The 23,901-nt window shown below is 37.5% G+C and overlaps 1 protein-coding gene across 13 annotated transcripts in view; it reads left to right on the forward strand.

Annotated features, from left to right (window-relative positions):
• LOC120515930 (plectin-like) overlaps positions 1-23,901 on the forward strand; it is a 618,214-nt gene that overhangs the window by 570,885 nt on the left and 23,428 nt on the right. For all 13 annotated transcript variants that reach the window (XM_039737314.1, XM_039737315.1, XM_039737318.1 and 10 more), the window contains 17 exons: positions 1,988-2,309; positions 3,218-3,295; positions 3,409-3,570; positions 4,897-5,001; positions 6,049-6,144; positions 6,488-6,613; positions 8,416-8,568; positions 8,703-8,857; positions 10,026-10,152; positions 10,628-10,811; positions 11,142-11,299; positions 11,555-11,733; positions 11,828-11,966; positions 14,027-14,383; positions 15,173-15,256; positions 15,754-15,858; positions 18,647-18,745. In XM_039737314.1, the coding sequence (XP_039593248.1) occupies positions 1,988-2,309; positions 3,218-3,295; positions 3,409-3,570; positions 4,897-5,001; positions 6,049-6,144; positions 6,488-6,613; positions 8,416-8,568; positions 8,703-8,857; positions 10,026-10,152; positions 10,628-10,811; positions 11,142-11,299; positions 11,555-11,733; positions 11,828-11,966; positions 14,027-14,383; positions 15,173-15,256; positions 15,754-15,858; positions 18,647-18,745 (2,629 nt within the window). The remainder of the gene's footprint in view (positions 1-1,987; positions 2,310-3,217; positions 3,296-3,408; positions 3,571-4,896; positions 5,002-6,048; positions 6,145-6,487; positions 6,614-8,415; positions 8,569-8,702; positions 8,858-10,025; positions 10,153-10,627; positions 10,812-11,141; positions 11,300-11,554; positions 11,734-11,827; positions 11,967-14,026; positions 14,384-15,172; positions 15,257-15,753; positions 15,859-18,646; positions 18,746-23,901) is intronic.

Below are 23,901 nucleotides of genomic sequence, written 5' to 3' on the forward strand. Positions count from 1 at the left end.
TCATCGCCATTGCATCTCACTCAGCTGTGAACTGTTCCATTGTTCACCAGAGATCACTTTCTGATGATGCCAAGAACACAATGTCTCTAAACAGCAGACGTGTAGACCTCATGTTCATAGTCTGGACAGCCTCCACACTTCAGCTGGATTTTTATTACAAGTTTTGCAAAATTACTTTTTTCTGTTAGGAGTACACATCATCTTGTCAACTTTTGAAATTTCAAATCTGTGGCCTGTTTGTGAGGGTTTGATAGGCAGATGGAAACTTGTGAATTATTGCCTATAAATACAGTTTTCTCCACCAGGTCATTTCATTTTATAGAGTGAATGCTTGCATATTCACTAAGTGTTCAGTAGTGCTAGTGTTCCAGGCTCATATTTCTTATGTGTATGAGTTTACATGTTTTCCATGTGGACTTTTCCAGGGTACTTCCTCAGATTTACTTCATACACCTCAAAGATATACAAGACTGACAACTCTGAATTGGCCTTGTATGAGAGAGCATAGATGTGTGAGTGAGTGTCCTTTACAGCGGAGTGTGTGACCATCAGTGTTGTAGAATGCTGCTTGCATACCTGCCATACTGAAGTGATCCCTTATAGCAGGGGTGTCTTATAGTCTTTTTAAAGCTGCACACTTCATAAATATTCAAATCATGTCACATACAGTTTTTTCAAACACCATGTGCATTTCATATATAGATTATATTATATCAAACTTACCCAGATTACATTTAAACATGGCACTAAACTGTGTCCCTAGTGTCTTCTAGTGTTTATTTACACAGCACAGTGCACTGCAGCTACTAAACCATCATTTAAAAGAAAACTGCCCCAACCAGAAAAAGTGCCACACTGCCATTAAGAACTTTAGTGTTTTAGCATTATACCAAAGATGTGACAGGTTAATGAAGGAGATTATAGCTCAATTTTAAACATGCAGGTGCTGCTGCTATGCTTACATTTTTAAGCTGTACAGTCGTCAGGGCTGACCACCCTTCACTGGCTTACCTCACTGCTGCCACCACCCTACACAATTAGTGTTTTAGGTGGTTTATACCCAGCTTTGTAATGTGGACAAATGGCGTCCGAGTGTGACACATGTTAATGCAGGTGTGAGCGGATGTACTTTAGGCTTACAATTCTCACATTTGTCCCAACTTCATCTGTCACTCAACGTTATTCTCTGATGTACCCTTTTCACCAAGTTCTCATTTCAGTCCTGTTTCTGCTGGTATGTTTTCTAAAAAGCTGCAGGGCCCAAGAAAGAACAGCTGATAAAGAGGGAAGAGAGAGATGAGGTAGAATATATGATTGTAATGGGCAGAGATGTCTGGGCTTTCCCTTAAAGATAGGGTGAGAAGCTGAGTCATCCGGGAGGGGCTCAGAGTAGAGCCGCTGCTCCTCCGCATCGAGAGGAGTCAGATGAGGTGGCTCGGGCATCTGATCAGGATGCCTCCTGGACGCCTCCCTGGTGAGGTGTTCCGGGCATGTCCAACCGGGAGGAGGCCCCGGGGAAGACCCAGGACACGCTGGAGGGACTATGTCTCCCGGCTGGCCTGGGAACGCCTTGGGATTCTCCGGAAGAGCTGGAAGAAGTGGCCGGGGAGAGGGAAGTCTGGGCCTCTCTGCTTAAGCTGCTGCCCCCGCGACCCGACCTCGGATAAGCGGAAGAGGATGGATGGATGGATGGATGAATGGGCAGAGAGTTACATATGTATCTTTTTTTTGTAAAGAAAAGGTGATGGTAGTTTGATGTGTGTTCCAGTCCGCAATGGATATACTGTATAAAGTTCTGTATTTGGCTCTATATAAAATTGAGCTTGACACCCCTGGTTTATGAAATTAAATGTTTTTTTAAAGATAAATACATTTAATTAAAGGATATGAAGATATTTACTGTATTTTAGAGCTTTTCTTTTGCTGTGTTTTGCTCTTAGGCTCATTTCCCAGCTATTTAACAGTGTATCTATGATTTTTATTGCAGGGTTTATCGCCTCCATGAACGCCTTGTGGCCTTGCGCACTGACTACAACCTGCGTCTGAAGTCTGGAGTTACGCAGACCCAGATAACCATGACTTCGGTACCCGTAGCTTCATCACCAAGGCAGAGACCAGAACTTGATGATGTGACACTACGCTACATACAGGATCTGCTAGCTTGGGTGGAGGAAAACCAAAGACGTCTTGACGGAGCAGAATGGGGCGTGGACCTTCCGTCTGTTGAGTCTCAGCTTGGCAGTCATCGTGGACTGCATCAATCCATTGACGACTTCCGTGCCAAAATTGAGCGGGCACGAGCAGATGAGGTAACACTTTACTGTGTTAGACACTCGATTGTTACTATCTCAGCATAGCACTATTATGATCTGAATAAACATTTAACATTCCACAGAGTAAAAGCACTGTGTCTGAAATGTCACTGGCATTGACATCGCCAGTAGGTTACAATTTCAGCAGTTTTATTTGATAGATTAAAGCTGGCAATAGTAAAGAAACTAAAGCTCCTTGATGGAAATTTAATTCATTTTTACATCCAATTATTCATTGTGCAGATAAACAGAAAACAAAGTAGTAATCCAACGATCAGTGGCCTTCACAAGATGTCTAGAAGTAGAATATAAAGATACATTATATTTGGAAGATAAGTTTTAATTGAGAAAAACTTTTGCATACTTGAAACAACCTGAAAATACATTACCCTGGCCAGTGTTAAGATGGCAGTTGAAAACAAACAGCTGCAATACCATAATTAAGACATTTATTTTCTGTTAGAATGATCATTTTTATTACTTAGGTTTGGAGACTGAATTTTCTTTCCAAGGTAGAAGTTTTCTTTAGAATTTTTTTTGATATATTTTCGCTTTGTAGAGTGCCTGCACTATAATAGGCATTTTATAAACCCATATTGATAAAGAACATATTTATACCACTTATGCAGAATATAAAGTTGACACTTGTTAAGGGTGAATCAGCCTGCAGAATGAGGGGCGCAAGCAGATGTTTGATTTTTTTTTTTCTTGTAGTTTGAATTTGATTTTACATTTTGGCATGTAAACTTTATATACTTGCTGTTCCTGTCTCCAATTCTATACTTTGGGCTTTCATATTAAATAAAAATACAACTCAATAATTACCACTATGTTCATCACAGAGTCATATCTTGATAGTAGCCATTTAGTTTATTAAACGTATATGTTTATTCTATTTAACTCAGATGCAGTTGTCTCCAAATAGCAGAGGCTCTTACAGGGAATACCTTGGAAAACTTGATCTGCAATATGCCAAACTACTGGTAAGAGATTGTTTTATTACACATATGCAGTACTCATATACTGTATATGATGTGTCAAAAAATCAAAAGAAAGGAAAGCAGGCCATGCCTTACCATTTTCTGTTTATTTACAGAATTCTTCCAAATCTCGGTTAAACAACTTAGAGAGTCTCCACAACTTTGTCTCTTCGGCTACTAAAGAGCTAATGTGGCTTAATGATAAAGAAGAAGAGGAGGTTAACTATGACTGGAGTGACCGCAACACAAACATGACCGCAAAGAAGGACAACTACTCTGTATGTCTGACTTCTTACTAATGTTGTCATTATTGTATCAGGAATATGTTGGTGATTTTGCTATTAATTATATCATTAGAATAATTTTGACAACAGGACATTCACCCTAACACGGTCCTCCGGAATGTTTATATCATCCTTGCTGAAATTACTCATCTGTATATCCATCACCACATTGCAATTTTGTGTGTTTTCATGGGTGCCGCCACTTTGGTACTGTGATGCTGTTTGGTTGCTGGGTATATGATGCACACAAAACTAAAATATGCTATAAAAGACAGCCATATGCACAAGGTAGCATTTAAATATTGAAATAAAAAACTTTAAAGGAAAGACTCTTCAAAAGACTTGTCTCGTACAAAAAAAAATATTGTTAAAAGGGTTCTGGTTAAGGTCTTTGCTTTGTTCTCTTCTCATTTTTATTTTTTCTTTTGATCTTTAACAGATTTTTTGTAGCAATTTATAAATGTGAACACCATCCAGCTAATTAATCAATTACTGTTTATGTTATAGAACACCCCTCTCAGAAAATAGTATTAGAGTGCATTTGAGAGAGTTGGGAGGATTCCATCTCAGGGCATCAAAATGCAGTATGCGACTATTCAATTTCATCCAACCATACATGGCAGCATATTAATCAAAGTTTTATGGCCACAGGGAGTTGGATCCTATTCCAAAAGGATCAGGCGCAAAACAGGAATCAATCCCAAATGGGGTACTAGTCCATTTGCTGGGTGTACTTATGCTCATGCTAATCTAATGTAAAGCCAGGTCATTAGTTAACCTAATTTGTGATACAATAGTGCATTGATTAGAGCTGCTTCCCTGATCACTTCCTGTCATTGTCTGACTGGACTTGGCTTATTATTTGAGTGGGTTTCCTTTTGAGTACTCAACATGTCCGGTGACATTCTCAAAAGATGTGTTATGCTGCTGGGGTGGGCTAAGGAGAAAAGGCATAAACGCCACACACCTGGTGTGAGAACAATGATTAAAATTCAACTTCCTGTAGTTGTGTGGCTGCAGAGTGAATCACTGTACTACCATGGTGTCTTTATATCAAATATACAGTACCTTTAAAAAACTAGAATATATTATTGACAGTAATTGTTCATAAAAAGGATAGTAAAATGAACATTAGTAATGGAAGTGATGAGAACAATTGATTCTAAATATGACATAAAAGTGTCTATATGTTATAGAAACATTCACAGACTATTTTTCTGCAATTATTCACAATTTTGTGTGACATTCAGCGCAAGAGTAAATGATAATTTGCAATACAAGAATGATAAAGTGAGCTAAACATATCTTGTTTTATTTCAGGGACTGATGCGAGAATTAGAGCAGAAGGAGAAGAAGATAAATGACACTCAGACTACCGGAGAGCGACTGCTGAAGGAGGGGCACCCTGGCAGAAAAACTATTGAGGTAAGCAGACAGATCTCTCCCTGGACAATTTAGGCTGATAGATTCAAGGCCTAAAATGGCAAAGGCTATTTATTTCTTATTACTTTAAGTGCTCACATAATGATTCACCACTCAATGTTGTTAGAATTTAACTTAGTTGTATCAGGGTGCACTGCTGCTATTAACAGCACTTTCATTTAATAATGCGTACAACAGATGAATGAGCAATTTTTTTACATATTCCCATGGCATGTTAAAGTTGCTAGCTGTGCATAACTTACAGGTTTTTTTTAATAATGTAACTATGTGGTGTGCGTGTTTGTTTTAATATATATATATATATATATATATATATATATATATATATATATATATATATATATATATATATATATATATATATATATATATAGTGAGATTATGAATAAACCATGAATATACAAACTAGATTGTGACACAAAACAAACCATGCTATCCCTCTATATTCGCATGCCTCCTTAAAACCTCACAAAATGCTGTTTGCCCACAACTTCCAAATTTTCTGTCCCTTTCAACATCTCAATATCTTCCCTCTCTACATACCTCCTAGTGATTCATTTCACCATTACCCCACTGCGGACGGAGTCATTGGTAGGTAGCTACATTTTAACAACTGCCTCATTTCCACCCTTTACCCACTCCAAGCCAAATTAATGCAATTCCCAGGGTAACTACAATTAACAGGGTAATCAAGTTGATAAGCAAGTCAGTTTATTATATTCAGGATGGAAAAGTAGCTTGTCATGAAACTTAGCATATTTTTAGCAACAATTACTTTAGAACTTTAAAAGGAATTCTGTAAATTATACAGGATTAATCATTTTTTCATTTGGCTTTTGCAGTTTTACATTTCATTTTACAAAACAATTTTGTGCTTCATTGTTCCATCCAGTTCTAACTCCCCATTTTATTTCCGTTGTGTTGAGTTCCTTTTTGTTCATCCGTACACATTTTGATAATAAAACAATTGTCATTCTTTAATTTCTTGGCTTTTGTGAGTTTCGTTTTCTTTATGTCATTATTTTTAAGGCTTTCATGGCAGCTCTTCAGACTCAGTGGAGCTGGATACTACAGTTATGCTGTTGTATTGAGGCCCACCTCAAGGAGAACACGGCCTATTTCCAGGTAGGCTAACCTTAACTGAGATGTTTTATTCTCAGAGTTGCAACCTTTTCGCATTTACCCTTTTTACAGTATATTAAATTAAGAGGACCATACAGAATACAACTTGGCAGGTAGTTATTATAAAAACATCATTAATTAATGAAGTGTCATTGTACTGTTTACTTCTGGTGTTGCTGATCTGTGCATGTAATTCATTATTTTTGTTTATTCTATAACACCAACTGCCTTGTAAAATGTTTGTAACGCCAGCCGTGAATGACACTATATATGTTGTTCGATGCTGTTGTAAATGTAGCTGTAAGAACAGTTGTTTTATTTACTCACCATTAACTTTTATGATTAGTTTTTCTCAGATGTTAAGGAGTCTGAAGAATACCTTAAGAAAATGCAGGAGTCCATGAAGAAGAAGTACACTTGTGACCGCTCTATCACGGTGACCCGACTTGAGGATTTGCTGCAAGATGCAGTGGTAAGCAGAGTTTAAGAGACTGAAGAGGGGGCTTCTAGTCCTTTAGAGGATCACTTTTGTAGCTGTTATTTATTCAGTACCCTATTTATTGATGCTTTTGCACATTGACTCTGTGTAATATGGTTTATTATACAGCATATTTATTTTTGTTTTCTTGCTATAAAGCAAGAAAATGTAAGCCATATTATTTTTTGTAAATTTTTTTTCAAGTATTAAAAGATGTTGAAAATGCAGTGGCCATGCATCCATCTTCTAGACCAAAGGTTCAAGAGGAACCATAACTTCTCTCAGAAGCACCATACAACAGATAATAATAGTAAATTTTATTTATGTAGTACCTTTCCCGTACTCAAGGTGGGAACTGCTCAGAAAAGTTGCCAGTCTTTTGCAAGACATTCACTAGCATCGTGACATGTAAAAACAATCAACAGCTACAACAACACATAAATGTAGCTCAAGTTGTTTTACAATAGTAATATCTAAAAATGTCTACAAAAAGAAAATAAAAAATAACATTTATGTATAACAGTGGAGAATCTTAATGTTCAGCTTTATTACAAACTATAGTCAGATGGCCAGGGAGGACTAGAAAATAAAAACTCCAGCTGTGGGGTGTTAGAGATAATAAACTTGTAGGATTCCAAGGCCAAATCACCACCCAGACCCCATGTGTATTCCACAGTCCATAAATTTGTCACCATTAACTGGAATCTCTTGTGGAGCTCTCTTCATCTTCCCAGCATCTCACGTAGCTGCAGAATACTTGGCAAAGTGGCAGTGATGCACAAACACTGTCATAATAAAGCAGTTTAGAAGTGCTAACTGGCCTGGCATCCAGTCCTTGGTTGTCCACAGAATTGGAATTATAGTTGGAAACTCATGTGAGCACAGGCATATCTTGCAAAAGACAGCCAGTAAGTAGTCATCCATAACTAAATTATGCCCGGGGAGTAAACACTGTGAGACAAAAGCACTATTAAGTGGGCAACTGTGCCAGTTTAAATCCAGAGCCTTGCAGTAGAAATGAGAGCAACTCAGTAAGTGCATTCATAAAAAAGTTTCATCTTTCACATTTGTATTTCTACTTTGACTACTGCATTGCACGACTTAAAAGTGACCCATTATGTCTTATAACTGAATAAATAGAAAATGTACTTATTTGAAATACTTTGACATGCTTTAAGGCAAAAGATATATAGTTAAAGGGGAAATTTAGATTTTTACAGAAGCTCAAGAAATATAACAAACCAACAACAACAACCACTCCCTCAAATCTACATAAGAAACAAAAGAAGAAAACTTCTAATTTGGCTAAAGATGAAAGAGCAGTCATAATGAAGCAATATGAAGGCATATTGGCGTAGATATGAAGGAGCCCCAGTAATTTTTTTATCACCCTTCATTAAATAATTTGTTATCTAAAAGTCTTCAGTGCTTGTGTGTCATTCAAAGGATGTGCAGAATTGTTAGTAATAGCCATCAGTTTTGCCTTCATTTTCTCTTCTGCATCAAGAGGTTAAGAGTGCGACTCATACGTGATCCTGCCCTTTTTAATTATCTTATTGATTCAGCGGGGCTCCCTTGAAGTGATGTTACCAGCTCAGCACACTATACTGGCTATCACAGAGTAATAAAACTGGTTAAGGATATCACTGCCCACTTTAAAGGATTATAGTCTCCTAAGAAAGAAGAGGCCACTCCGCTGTTTGTTACACAGTTCCCTCATGTTACTAAATCATACTATAATTTGTGCTTTTGGAACAGGATCTGCCAAAGCCCTGAATTATAATGTTATGTTTTAGGATGAAAAGGAGCAGCTAAGTGAATACAAAGGCCAACTAGCAGGACTGAACAAACGTGCCAAAGCTGTCGTTCAACTTAAACCCCGCAATCCAGCCAATGCCCTCAGGGGTAAATTACCCATCCAGGCAGTATGTGACTTCAAACAGATGGAAGTAAGTATAGTAATATACATGTAGATATTCAGGAGTCTGATATGCCAAGTCTTGGTATACTATATATAATATATTGACTTCAATTTTTTTTTTGCTTTAATATAATTGTATTAACCGAATTCTAATTTTCTTAGATCACTGTTCATAAAGGGGATGAATGTGTGCTGCTAAATAACTCACAACCCTACAAGTGGAAGGTTCTAAATAGTACAGGCAATGAAGCCATGGTTCCATCTGTCTGCTTTGTTGTTCCACCTCCAAACAAAGAAGCCCTTGATGCTGTTGGCAAGTGAGTAGCTATTCTAGACTTGCACTTGTCCTGAGAATAGAAATCTCTAAGTTCACATCTCTTCTTGATTCTTTTAAGTGTCAGTTGTGCTGCACCGTACAGCATATTTAGTACTGCATGTGGATTATTTACAAAAACAGAGTGATTTGGTTAATTTGAACAAAAAGGAGGCAATAGTTTAATATTTCCCAATTTAAGAAGTTTTATGTGAGAGGTTATGTTTAAATATATCATAAGATAGCATTTTCAGGTCTACTTAATCTAGGTCAGGGTTGCCATGTACATGTCTCTGAGGAAATGCCAGGAAACCCTATGCAGTAACAGTGAGAATATGCAAACAACATCCAGGCACTGGATCTGTAAAGAAGCAGCACTCCTCATTGTATCATTGTGCCATCTTTTTGAATACATCATTAAAATAAATAGAAATGTTACAATGCAGAACAATATAAAAGCTTCTAAATTAAATCTCAAGTTTCATCTTATTATGAGCATGACAAATTTATTATCTTTCATTTTCATTTTCCTGTGTGTATTTGTTCCCTCCATTTCACAAATGGCACACAAGAATTACAATAAGAAGAAAACCTGACTTGGCTAACGATAAAAGAGCAGTCACAGTCACAGTGAGACATGATAAAGGTGTATCCCTTAATTATGAAGGAGCCCCAGTAGTGTTTCTTGACACACTTTTGTTAAATAATCCATTGGCTAAATGTTTTTAGTGCTGTTGTGTCACAGAGAGAAAGTGCAGCATTGTTTATAATGGCCACCAGTTTTGTCTTCATTCTTTCCTCCACCACTAGCTTCAGCAGGTTGAGAGTGCATCCAACTGAGTCTGTCTTTTTAATCAGCCTAAATCATGCAGTTGCTTTGTAGAATAATGCAACTGTCTTTGTTATTCAGTCACTAAATAAACTGTTGGTATCTGCTTGTTAGTCTGGAGTTCACATTTTTACTATATTTATTTAATCTTGCAACTTAGAAATTTGCCACTCATTAAATGAATAAATGTTTTGCTTAGTGATTATTGATACTGAACTGAACTAAGACTTGTTGACATTAACTATATTAAAATAATTTAGCAGTACACAACATTTTTCAGGTCTGATAGAAGTTTTAATGGAAACTTTGAACCAAATATTTCCTACTTTTTATTTTTTCAAAGCTTGGACTCAAGCCACCAAAGACTCTTGGCCATGTGGCATCACTTGCACATTGACATGAAAAGCCTACTTTCCTGGCAGTACTTGATTCGGGATATCCAGCAGATCCAATCTTGGAACATCATTACGGTGAGTAAGCCTTGATAGTGAATGCGTGTAATAATCAGGCAAGTCCTTATAATGTGGTAACACTGCCAGTTAAAAGAGGAGAGTTGTAAATTCTCACAGAAAGCATATTACAGGGTGAATGTCACATGAGGCAAGAAGCTTTTGTCCAAAGAAGTGAAGTTTATATTGAACGGTGCGGGATGTACTCAAACCTGGCTGGGTGTAATCAGCAGACTTTAACTATCTCTTTAATTGGGTTGATTTAACTGGGGAGGAATTGCTTATTCACACTGTGACGGCTGATGTTGAATAACTTTGTTCATTCAGTAAATGACATAAATAAAAAATAATTTTCAATCAGGTACCCTTTATCTAAATGTTAGATACTGGCTAAAGACCTGAAAACATTCAGTGTCAAAAATGTACAATAATAAAGGAAATACAGTAAAAATTGCATTGTATAATGATGCCTTAATTACTTGTTTATCTTTGTCAGTTTAAGAACCTGAAGCCAGAAGAGTACCGGCTAATAATACGTAATTTGGAGTTGCACTACCAGGACTTTATGCGTGACAGTCAAGATTCTCAACTGTTTGGTGCTGACGATCGCATGCAGATAGAGAGCGACTACAACAAGTCCACTCATTACTATGACAATTTGCTCCGTACATTAGAAAAAGGTGGGTATGCATTAGACGCTGGAAATACAGCCACACTGAAAAGGGTTTATTTTGCATAACTCTTTCCATAGAATACTCTTCCCAGTAGTGCATTACATCTATAGTACACTTTTTCTGTTATTTTACAATATGAGCACTAGTAAGATAAATGACTCACACAGGGTCATACATTGGGTCAGTGCAGGGAGCTGAACTGGCTGCCAAGGACTTAATAATGCAACTCTGTCACTATTACTATAAATTCACTTTCACCATGACTCTCACCAGTTAATTGTATAGGAAATGGCATGACATGAAATGAAGTATAATTGTTGTCTTATTGTTTTTCAGGTGAGCAAGACGAATCTGTATGTAAGAGTTTCATCTCCCAGATCAAAGATATCCGCTTGCAGTTGGAGGGCTGTGAGTCCCGCACCATCCATAAAATTCGAATGCCTTTTGACAAAGATCCATTAAAAGACTGTTCACAGAGGATCACAGAGCAGAAGGTAAGCTACCATCCAAGTTGTTCACTTTTTTCAGAGAAGTTAGGTGTGATTTGAGAAGAGCAAGATTAAAAAAAAATAGCATTTTATTGGATATAAATATGAAGTCAATTCATGATAAAGATGTGCCTAAAAGATTTAATATTTAGATGAGAAGTAATGAAAAAAATGAGAAACAACATAGTGGAATTATTAGGAGCAAAACATTGAATTTATGATCTCTCTGAAAGAAACCTCCACTGTTCTTTTAATCTACAGAAAATCCACACTGAATTGGAAGGCATCAAGAAGAACCTGGACACAGTTAGTAAAAAGTCAGAGGCCGTGCTGACTTCATCAGAGCCATCCAGCTCTGCTCCTGTCCTGCGCTCTGAACTTGATGTCACCCTGCAGAAGATGGATCGTGTCTACAGCCTGTCCTCCATCTACCTTGACAAGTAGGTTGTCCCCTGCTGGTTAATATTTATTACACTGTTATCTGAAAAAACTGAATGTTTTAAACATTTCTGTCTCTGCCAAAATATGAAACAGGCTGAAAACCATTGACCTGGTCATCCGAAGCACACAAGGGGCAGAGGAACTGGTCAAAAAGTATGAAGACCAACTGAGACAGGTCAATAGTGTGCCTGCTGATGTGAAAGAACTGGAAGTCTACCGGACTCAGCTCAAGGTAACCAAGAAAATTAAAAAAAAATATTTTTTTTTTTACTAATTGATTAATATGCAGTCATCAATAAAGATAAAAAGATTTTTACAGCCTGTAAGCCTTTAATTAATTAAAAGAGGCTTCTACTAAATAATTATCTGAGGCAATATAGACTATAGACTCTTGGACAGAAGTTTCCCAGCTTACACCAGATACCATGACAATGACACCACAAAACCTATGATTCACCTCCTGAACTTTGTTTATTAAGTTCACGTCTTTATGGTTTCATCCTTTGGGTTATTATGTTGACTTTGTGACTTCTCCTACTTTTCTTTAAATGTAATACTTTTACTGTCCAGTGCAGGCTGTAAATGTGAATGCTGGTTTATGCTCCAGCAGAATTTATATTCAGGGCCACTTCTTGCCTGGCCTTTGTCTAAATAATGTCTTCTGTCATTCTATGTGGGTAGAAGTAGGACCCCAGGGTATTATTAACATTTAATGTTCTCTTGATCCTGAATATTAGATTTGGTAGGTTCAGAAAATTGCTGGATTATCTCATATATGTTGAACTAGTTATGCAGGAACGCACTGTAATCTGAAGGTGTCAATCAAAAGGTGTTTCCTTAAAAGAAACATTGCCATTTACACAAGTTAAATTTCGGATAATGGATCCTGCATCCTAAATCAATTAGTAAAGAGATTTTATCTATGATATGAATAATATAAAGTCTATGAAATGACTGCTACATTTTTTTTCTTTATTTACTAGCCATTTTACCTGTAAATTTAAAGGTAATAGAATAAATCTAAATATATTTGCTGTCTTTTGCCCTATGGGTATCTTCAGCGTCTTTCTTCAGCATCTGTGTGTGCTTCATTTTTTGTGTGCATTCCTGTAAAGTCAGCTTCTCAAACTCTGTCATTTTGAGGTACCTTGCTCGCCTCCTGTCCACTTTTCCACTTGACATCTTTAAAGGTGACTCTCTGTGTGCCTCCTACACCTTTCTTGCACACGCTTCTCTTTCAATCATGTCAGCAAAGCCAAACAGACTAATCAGATTTCTCTGAGGGACTGGACACACACAGACCTTCGCGTTTTAGTATACAGTAGATTTATTTTTTTTATATTTTATTTTCCAGTACCAGAATATTACAATTGTATGCTACGCAGTCAAAACATATAATAATAGTTAATAGGCTCAACCATTTACTTCAAAATTAATACAAAGAAACAAAGGAGAAACAAAAATTTTAAGAAATAAAAAACACAAAAAACAAAGCAAAACAAGACTCAAGACAAAGAGAAAAAGAAGAAAAGCACAGGCAAAAAAAGAAAAAACCCATCTGTTTTATAAAAATGATTAAACAATTAATGACATAAGAGAGTCAATCACAGGCACAAGCACGCTCATTATTCTGAAATAATAATAATGAATTATTGCCGCCTTTTGAAAGTTTTGGACATATACTCTGAGAGAGAGTTAGAATTTTTTAATAATTTGCTTATCCACTGAGGCACAGAAGTAGATTTGGGATTCTGCATGGTGGTAGTATGGTATCAGCTATACGATCTACCTATTCTTATGCACTTTAATGCCATCCAGGAGTGCACCAAATATCACCATTAATGGATTAGGAGTGATTGTAACACTGAGGCTGTTTGAAAAGTATGCAAAGGTTTTTGTCAAAAAAAAAGGATTCATTTAATGCATTCTCAAAAAGTATGGCCTAGTTATATCAGAGCTAGATGACACTGCGTCCAGGTTAGGTCTTGCCCTAGGTACATTTTAGAAAATTTTCAACTACGAAAATGCAATTGATGCATTCTGTGAATGGCCGTGTTCTACTCCTTTTCTGAGATGCCAGTGAGTATTTCATTTAAACGCATCTAGCGTTCAGTTTTTCAAGTCAAACAATGGGGTAGCTATAGAAAAGTAACAACATCAAGCTTTTTGAAAGTCTACATTTCAGGTATGTGTCTAATCACTTCAAAATGTCATTTGGTATTCTTTCCATATTATGTGTACTTTAACATTTCCTTTGCATCTCAATTTGCCTTTCATTTTGTGTCCCTGTAGAAAACCCGCAGTGATGCAGAACGTCAGCAGCCAGTATTTGATGGATTGGAAGACGAGCTGACTAAGGCATCAGCTGTCAGTGAGCGGATGTCCCATGTCCACAGTGAACGCGATGCTGACCTGGACCGTTACCGCCAATGTGTGACTGGTCTTCTAGACCGTTGGCAGGGAATGTTTACTCAGATTGACCTGCGCCAACGCGAATTGGAGCAGCTTGGCCGTCAGTTAAGCTACTACCGTGAAAGTTATGACTGGCTTATCAACTGGATCAGTGATGCAAAGAAGCGGCAGGAGAAGATTCAAGCCATTCCTATCAGTGACAGTGCATCATTACGGGAACAGCTCAATCAGGAAAAGGTTTGTTGTTAATTCTCTCACATTTGCTTGTGTAGTTAGCAGATGGATTTATTCAAATTGATTTACAAAGCAATAATAGCAACCTTTGCTTTTTGAAGCACCTCTTTTATTGTGAGCATGACTCCAATATGTTACAAATGTGGGCTTACAGTGAAGTATACTAGTTGTACACTTAGAGTACAGGCAGGTTAAGTGAATTGCTCAGGGCCACGCAGTGGGACAATGGTGACAATTGAAGCAGAACTTTTAAGGCCCCAATGCATTATCTACTAGACTGGTAATTAGCAGTTATTGATCTAAACCATAAAGAGTTAGGGGAGCAGGGAGAAAATGAATTGTGGGATGTAATGCAGAAGACCTATGAACAGGAGAGAATACCAGAGGAATGGAGGAACAGTGGAATTGTGTCCTTTTATAAAAAGAATGGAGAATTTCAGGGTTATAGAACTATAGAGGGATAAATCTGATGTGACACATAATGAAAATCTGGAAAGGAGTTGTAGAGAGAAGGCTTAGGGAAGAGAACACCATAGGGGATAAGCAGTTTGAGAGCAACAACTGGTGCTTTGTATTGATACAGCTATCATTTTCAGATATCTTGAAATAAATTGGACACAATTTTATAATATCTTTAAGTGCATTTTAGACATGCCAGAATTTATTGTTGTAAAATATATGGCAATATGTTTTGAAATATCTTTAAATATAAATTTACATGATTTTTAATGCTTGATTAAATTTATGAAGACGGTCATGTGTTATTTTGACTTGATTTCTTTATTTTGGCAGAAACTACTTGAAGATATAGAGAAGAAGAAAGATAAAGTGGATGAGTGCCAGAAATATGCCAAAGGGTATATTGATGCAATAAAGGTACAAATGAAATGTTCAGTATCCTGTCTTGAATTTTGTTTTCCTTCAGTGATCATTTAATTTAAATCATTTACTATTTTTGCAGCACTGTGGTAAGCACTGTTGCTTCTCAGCTTTAATGTTTTGGATTTGAATCCTGTACTTAGTTATTGACTAAGTGGAGGTTGAATATTCTCCCCATATCTGAAATGGATTTTTCCCTAGGTCCTCGATACCCAATGACATCTGGGTTAGGTAATTTGGTGCCTACCTAACCTGAGATAGACTGGAGCCCTGCTCAGCCTTCTGTCATGTGCTGCTAGGATAGGCTTTCACTCCCAATGACCCAAATGAGTTTAGGAATGTATTTATGTATTCATTTATTATTTGGTAATACCTTCAGTATCCTGAGTTATATGAACTCAATGTTGCTCATGTAAATGGCAAATAGCACAGACATCTTCTCCAAAAAGCAGTAAAGCTCTTGTTAATCCTTATGTTGTTTATTGTACTTACAGGACTATGAGCTGCAGTTAGTAACTTACAAAGCAATGGTAGAGCCCATGGCCTCACCTGTCAAGAAACCCAAAGTTGAGTCTGCATCTGACAACGTCATCCAGGAGGTGGGTATATAATTTATATGTATATATGGACGCCAAATGTTCAATCTCTAACACACACAATACAGCATCTTAATAAAACCATCTGACCTGTATAGTTTCTAGATTCGCACACCAAAAACTGATGCTGCTTAGGTACTTACTCACCAAAAGATTCTCTTTTACTTTTTCTGATTCAATACTGATTACACTTTGTTTTAATAGAGAAGTCTTTTTCAGAGTCATTTCCCAGTGAACTAGAACAAAATCACATGGTCTGTCACCATACATTTTATCTTTGACCACACACTCACTTAATTAAAAAGGGCAAGCATCTTCATGTTCAAACTTCTCCTTAATATATCTGGCAGAAGCCCAGAATTTCAGTCTGAGTATGTTGATATTGCTTGGAAGTATTGGAAAGTTAAGACTGGTTTATGTAGGCTCATGAAGGATATCGTGCCAAGAGAAACAAGAACAGAATATAGACCTTCTGGCTATATAGAAAAAACAGGACACTTCCAAACACATTCTGTTTTATCCAGGGAGACTTCTGTACAATTGTTAAGGCCTCACTAAATACCGATCCAAAGCGCTTTTCAGATGCTTGTAATGTGGTTAGCACCACCCTTAGTTTAGTAATTTGATTGAGGTACCCTGTCAATCTGGTGTCACGGGGTTAATGTTGTTCCCAGTGTTTTTACTTCCACCTCTAACTTATCAGCTTTAAAGTTAGCCTCTGACATGATTAAGGATAGACTTAGTGCTCAGTGGCATAAGTGTTCTCATGTTTTTAATAACAGATTTGAAAAAATATTTCCTTTAGGAATTTTAAAGATTCAAGATTTTCTTCATCCAAGCTCAATGGATTTTACACACATTGTTGTGAATTGGAAAGTAGTAGTGTCTCTTTTTGTAATGCAGATTTAGGATTTTGTTTTCTTTAGTCTTGCTGTAAGGGAATGTTTGAGTGTCGTTCCAGAAATATAGGATACACTAGAGACAACTTTAGGAGTCCTCACTTCTCTGATGAAGTGAATAGCTGCAAAAGAGTAGCACTTTCTGGGATTTGGTGTTTTGTATACCTTTTCTAAGTCCATCTCCTAAACCAGTGACTTACGCAGAATAGCCAGTTTTTATTATAGTGCTAATGGTTGCGTCCATCTGTCACACAATTATTCATGAACCACTGGGGCTAGTACCTTGATATTACCATCCATCCATCCTCTTCCGCTTATCCGAGGTCGGGTCGCGGGGGCAGCAGCTTCAGCAGAGATACCCAGACTTCCCTCTCCCCGGCCACTTCTTCCAGCTCTTCCGGGAGAATCCCAAGGCGTTCCCAGGCCAGCCGGGAGACATAGTCCCTCCAGCGTGTCCTGGGTCTTCCCCGGGGCCTCCTCCCAGTTGGACGTGCCCGGAACACCTCACCAGGGAGGCGTCCAGGAGACATCCTGATCAGATGCCTGAGCCACCTCATCTGACTCCTCTCGATGCGGAGGAGCAGCGGCTCTACTCTGAGCACCTCCCGGATGACTGAGCTTCTCACCCTATCTTTAAGGGAAAGCCCAGACACCCTGCGGAGGAAACTCATTTCAGCCGCTTGTATTCGCGATCTCGTTCTTTCGGTCACTACCCATAGCTCATGACCATAGGTGAGGGTAGGAGTGTAGATCGACTGGTAAATTGAGAGCTTTGCCTTACGGCTCAGCTCCTTTTTCACCACGACAGACCGATGCAGAGCCCGCATCACTGCGGATGCCGCACCGATCCGCCTGTCGATCTCACGCTCCATTCTTCCCTCACTCGTGAACAAGACCCCGAGATACTTGAACTCCTCCACTTGGGGCAGGATCTCTCCCCCAACCCTGAGAGGGCACTCCACCCTTTTCCGGCTGAGGACCATGCTCTCGGATTTGGAGGTGCTGATTCTCATCCCAGCCGCTTCACACTCAGCTGCGAACCGATCCAGAGAGAGCTGAAGATCACGGCCTGATGAAGCAAACAGGACAACATCATCTGCAAAAAGCAGTGACCCAATCCTGAGTCCACCAAACTGGACCCCTTCAACACCCTGGCTGCGCCTAGAAATTCTGTCCATGAAAGTTATGAACAGAATCGGTGACAAAGGGCAGCCCTTTGATATTACTCAAAAGCTTATGATGTGATACACATGTACTGGGGTAGTGGAAACCTCCACAAATCGGGGTTCACGTCTTTCTGCAGCAAACTGCTCGCGAGGGTGACATGGAAGAAACGATAAGCTCAGCGGCAACAGGTAAGCACAGAGCGCATTGCAGAGGCCACTCATGGGAGGAAGAAGAAGAACAGCAGCACCTTCTTCTGCGTGTCAGATATGGGATACAGAATGCACACACAACAATGACAGACAAATGCCTGTGCAAACTGACCTGTGTGCTTGTCCTCATACCAAAGTGCTTGTTATGATTGCAAAATACAGTGTAACAAACCGTAATGGCGTTGAAATAAAGTAATGGATGTTTTAACTCAAGGCAGACAGTTTAGTATCTACAACCAACTTACTGTGTGATATGTAGAAAGTCATTTAACTCACCATGCTAACAACATTGTATTGTTTCCCTTTGATTTGTAATTTCATTTGGATAAAAGCATCATTTGGAAAATTAAAAAGTAGATTACATTTTAAAACATTGAATTTGATGTAGTCTATATGAATAGCAATCACTTGTCACTTTTTGACATATTGCACTGCCGCTGTCAGAATGTAGATGTTGGAATTTCTCAGCAAGCCTTATTTAAAGCACTGTGTCTGATTCCCTTGCCTTTTTTTCAGTATGTCAATCTAAGGACACGCTACAGTGAGCTGATGACTCTGAATAGCCAATACATCATTTTCATCACTGAAACACAGCGACGCTTGGAACAAGAGGAGGTACGTGGTGCTGTCAGGGTGGCCAATACTGCTGGTTAAAAATCACATTTCTTCCTCCATGTCCCGTGCTCCTAAAATGTTGGCTGATTTCTTTGCATGGCAAAAAAAAAGTTTTAATTTCTAGGCTAATCCTGATGGGCTGGGCTTTAACTTGCTTGATAATCCTGCTAAACAGTATCATTAAATACAAGTTTTGTCTGTTCACTGAGCAGGACCAGAGTGTGTCCTTCTAGGAGGTCAGCTACTGTGTTAAAACAGAATGTGATCAAAAAAGGGTTAATGTCCTCATTTGTCCCGAAGTGAACTTCTTCATGGAATGGTTGTACTATTCGTTTAATTTTTTATTAATTTAATTTTGTATGATTACAGCCTGCTCCACTTTATCAGAACTTAAAACTATACATGTGAGATTCAGCAGTAGTTTAATTTGCAGGTGACAGTAAATGATTTAGCATGATATTTTCTCATTTTCCTATACAAGTTTTCTGCTGTTATCACACATCAAAGAGTTCCTTTCAAAAGATGCTAAACTAGAAGACAACAAACAAATCTTCTCAACTAATCTGTTCCCTGCTATGTGAACTTTCTCAGTTGCCATCTACTGTGGGGAGAATGTGCTTGTAATTCTTCTTTAAGAATTAAATGTGCCAAAATCTTCAGAGATCAAACCTTTGTTCTTCAACACCCTTCATTGCTCAGCAGTGTCTGTCTCTTCATCTCCTACAAGCTGTACAAGCATGAAAAACAGACACGTCTCGGAGACACTTAGTACAGTATTTCATCAACCTGAAGCATACAAGATTCTTTTCAGTATCCGATGTACTGTTGTATGGATCCACAGCAAAACAAAAACCAAGACAAAAAAATCCCCTGGCTACTTTGTTTTAAAAAATATTGGGAAAATAACGCACTAGTGATTATGGAGCTGTCCTAATTGTGGGCCGCGGCTTTGGCACGACTTCCACCCACACTACCCACAAGGACACTCGAACATTTTCACTGCAATGAGGCATGCTTTCTGTTTAGTTGTGGACCAAAAACCCGTATGCTTCAGACTGACCTCTTTCACTTTTTCTATTTTTATTTTCATGATTAATGCTTTATTTGTTGGTTTCCTTTCTGTTATAACTCTGACATTTTTTCTAATCCTTGTTTTTTGTTTTTTGTTTTGTTCTTTTTTTTTTTTTTGCTTCTCTAAACTGCTTGCCAGTGCTTTGTCATGATGAATGTTTGTGTTGTTTGGAAGTTAAAGAGGTAAATGACCTATGGTATATCATTCATACAAGCCACCTGCATGCCTATATGTCTGTCTTTTCACATTGGAGTACAAAAAAAATAAAATCATGCAAATGAAGTGCACTGCCATTAGTCAGAACTGTCACTTTCTATTTTGTATATTCCTTTTTATCGATCCAGGGGCACTTGTGCAAAAAATGGAATTAGAAATAGGAAAGAAATCACTCAGAAAAGCCACTATAATTTGAATTCAATTGATAATGATATTAATTAAATTTAAATACATTAACATTTCATTAAAATTTAATCAATACTGTGTCAGATTCATTTTTGTACCTAATCTAAATATATCCTAATTTAAATATAGCTCTGTATTGAGTAAGTGCAGTGACCTCCTTACAGAGTGACGCATCAAGTCCACAGCCACAATTCCAACAACTCTTGTAATGGGGATCAGACTTCAAACCGAGGTCCTGACTTTCTGTGGTCATTAAAGATCCTTCCCCCCACAGTGTCCTGGCTAAAGTGCCCACCATGGCCTTGTCGATTCTGGCCCCCTAATAATCCCCCTGCCTCTCTCACCCCTTCACCATCTAATAGCTAATGTATGGTTAGCTTACCAGTGCAAAGATGGCCAGGTGAGTGCTGCACTTTGGTGGTCTATGCAATGTGTTTTGTGTAGCTTATTATATTATTATTATTATTATTATTATTATTATTATTATTATTATTATTATAACACGGCCATCCATGCACTGAGTAGCTTTTACATGGAAATTTATAAACTACATCGGGTTGTATGTTGATAGCAAAATATTTCACAGATAAGCTATTAGAATTACCAATTATTATCTGCAAAAACTTGCAGAACTTTAATATACATTTAAAGTCTTTTTTAAAGACTAAAATTCTAGCTATTCAGAATATAAATACATTCTCAAGTTATTAAAGGAGTAAACTAAGGCTCCAACAAAAGATAGATAGATAGATAGATAGATAGATAGATAGATAGATAGATAGATAGATAGATAGATAGATAGATAGATAGATAGATAGATAGATAGATAGATAGATAGATAGATAGATAGATAGATAGATAGATAGATAGATAGATAGATAGATAGATAGATAGATAGATAGATAGATAGATAGATAGATAGATAGATAGATCCTTTATTAATCCCAAGGGGAAATTCACAACAAATGACCCAAGTTTATATTTAAGTGACTTTGTTGAGTTGTAAAATAGAATAGACAGAAAGTTTTATATCTAATATTTGCTTTTATTTTTGCACTTAATAATTTGACATGACTAACCAAAAATTTCACCTTTATAATGACAGAAAGTGATGTCTCTTCCTATACCTATATTTAGATACATAACGTAGATTAATATAGATATAGAAAGAGATAAGTATAGATGGGTACATAAACTGGGGTCTCAAAAATATAATCACATCTCTTTAGAGAATGTCTAGTTATATTTTCATGACCTAACTAAAGCACAGAATGCCCTCACTTAATAGAACCTACTGTGCCAAAAACAATTGTTTTTGCACACACTGATGGTATTTGGGAAGTTCAACAGTGGATTTACCACAAATAAAGTAACATGCATTAGTGTAACATGGGCATATCCCATTCCATAATTTGTAAATTGACAAATATATGATGTGAGCTTGTTTCACTGCTGCTGCTACTATTTTTATCTTTACTTATTTGACTGATGCTTTTATCCAAGGCAATTTGCAACATTTAAGATACAATTGGTTTCATTTAGTTTTTTTTTCCCAATTGGAGCGCAAGAGGGTGAAGTGACTTGTTCATAGTCACACATCATCAGTAGTGGGATTTGAACCAAAGTCCAAAGTCCTACCCACCACACCACACTGTCCTATCTGTGATAATGCAGCAGTTTGTTTTTGATTTAAAACATATTTATTGTTGAGACCCCTTGTGTAAGTATTTAACAGGTACAGAAAGGGCATAGATAAGGGGTAGGGTGCTCTCTTGATCCTTCTGTTGAGAGACGGCAAATGAAGGATGCTAAAGAGAGGCAGGTAATCCATGTCATTGGAGAAGGTGCTCCAGAGGGCACCAGCCCTTATGAGAAGATGTGGAGCAACTCGCAGAGAGCTGACCAAATCCCTCAAGGCAACAGAGAACCTTCTTGGTATTACTTTTACTGAGGGTGTGTTGCCATCGACTACTTGAAGGAATATTCCACAAAATTTATTTTTTTTTTATATGCTACCTAGCCCATATACTTTGTAGTAGTGTTCAAGAAAAAATTTGAATATAATTTTTTCATGAAGAATAGAGAGAAAAAAAGTAATGACATAATTCAAGAAAAAGAAATATCACATTCCTTGTGTCACATAATCCACATGTCCGTTATCTAATTGCTTGCTCAGAATATGTAAAACAAACACTTATTTTGCTAAAATATAGTCCAGAATTAGCAGCAAGTACTTAAATGGAAAACCCAAACATTCATGGGAAGGACTTTGAAAACTGAAGACAGGGCTCTTAATGAATGATGTGTGGAGGAGAGTCATAAAGTCCATTTTGTGAAGCTTTGGATTTACTGTTTATGTATGCGTGGGGTTTATTTCTCCTGTGAAGCTCTGATCAAGTCAAAGCAGTTTGGGGGGTCCTGTAATTTTGTTTTGTTCAATCTACATGTTTACACTATCGAGTGTTGAAGGAATGGCCAGATGGATGAGGGTTTGAGAGGAAAGCTGACGTTTACTTCTGGTCTCGAAAATCCTGAAATGCTGGTACCGTACCATTTTAAATTTTAGGTTTTTATTCACTTTGCCAGTCACTAATGTGCCGATAATTCCAGAAGTAAAGATATAACAGTACTTTACCAAAAATATAATTTGTTTCACACCTTTTCAGAAAGTGACTGAATAACTGACATGTGGATTATGCAACATAAGTACCATGAGATGTTTTTTTCTTTTTTTCAACTGACGTTTTTCACATCGTTTGCTATTATACAGCAAAGGCCAGCATGTTATATAAACTTCTTTCTCTCCATTCTGCATAAAAATATGAAATAATTTGTTTTTTCTCAGCAACCACTACAAAGTACACTGTGTAAGAATCACATTAAAAATAGACATTTTGAGTGGACTATTCCTATAAGGACACCTCTTCTTTCATTATGGTCAGCAGGCTACCAGTGTTCCCACCTTAAGTAGTTTTGTTGGCTTCCTGCAAGTCTCCTTTGACCCAAAAGGAACATGTCAGACCCTGCTCACCATTGCAAAAGAACATGAGCTAATTTTGGTCCCTGTGCCCTTTGTATTGGACACCAGGGTCTCACTGAGGACTTCTTTCTTGCTACCTGTTGGCTTTTCTGACATTTAGCTATGGCGTCTCTTTAATGGTAATCTTCTTTTGGTGTAGCCTGTAAAGTTACATTGTCTACAACCCTCTGGCAGTTGCTGTCTACCCACACTGTAATGTATAAAGCCTCTCTTCATTCATCACTGTGGATTCTTCTTTAAGCAGAAGACAGCTATCAGTCCCATCCTCTGATCCATGCTTCATAGTATGTACATGTGTTTATTGTAGCACACATGTTAAACTCATATTATAATTCATTTATTATTATGTTGTTTTCTTTCATCTAAAATATTTGCTTCTTTATTTCCTGAATTGGCATATTAGGGGCATAGACCTGCTACCAAAGTGTGCCAGAAAGAAGCTGTGACCAGCATTAATTGCATGTATCCATCCAAATCAAAGCTGTACTAAGTGATGTGGAGTAATGTCTTGTTTTTGTCTTTCATACACAACATTATAATAAATGTCTCCAACCATACTGTGTGCATTGTTCAGGAGACAAGGAGGTGCTGGTTAGTCATATGTTTTCATGTTGGTTCTAACTGCATACTTTTAAAAGCATA

The sequence above is a fragment of the Polypterus senegalus genome, chromosome 15 (assembly GCF_016835505.1).
Source record: "Polypterus senegalus isolate Bchr_013 chromosome 15, ASM1683550v1, whole genome shotgun sequence".
Classification (NCBI taxonomy): Eukaryota; Metazoa; Chordata; class Cladistia; order Polypteriformes; family Polypteridae; genus Polypterus; species Polypterus senegalus.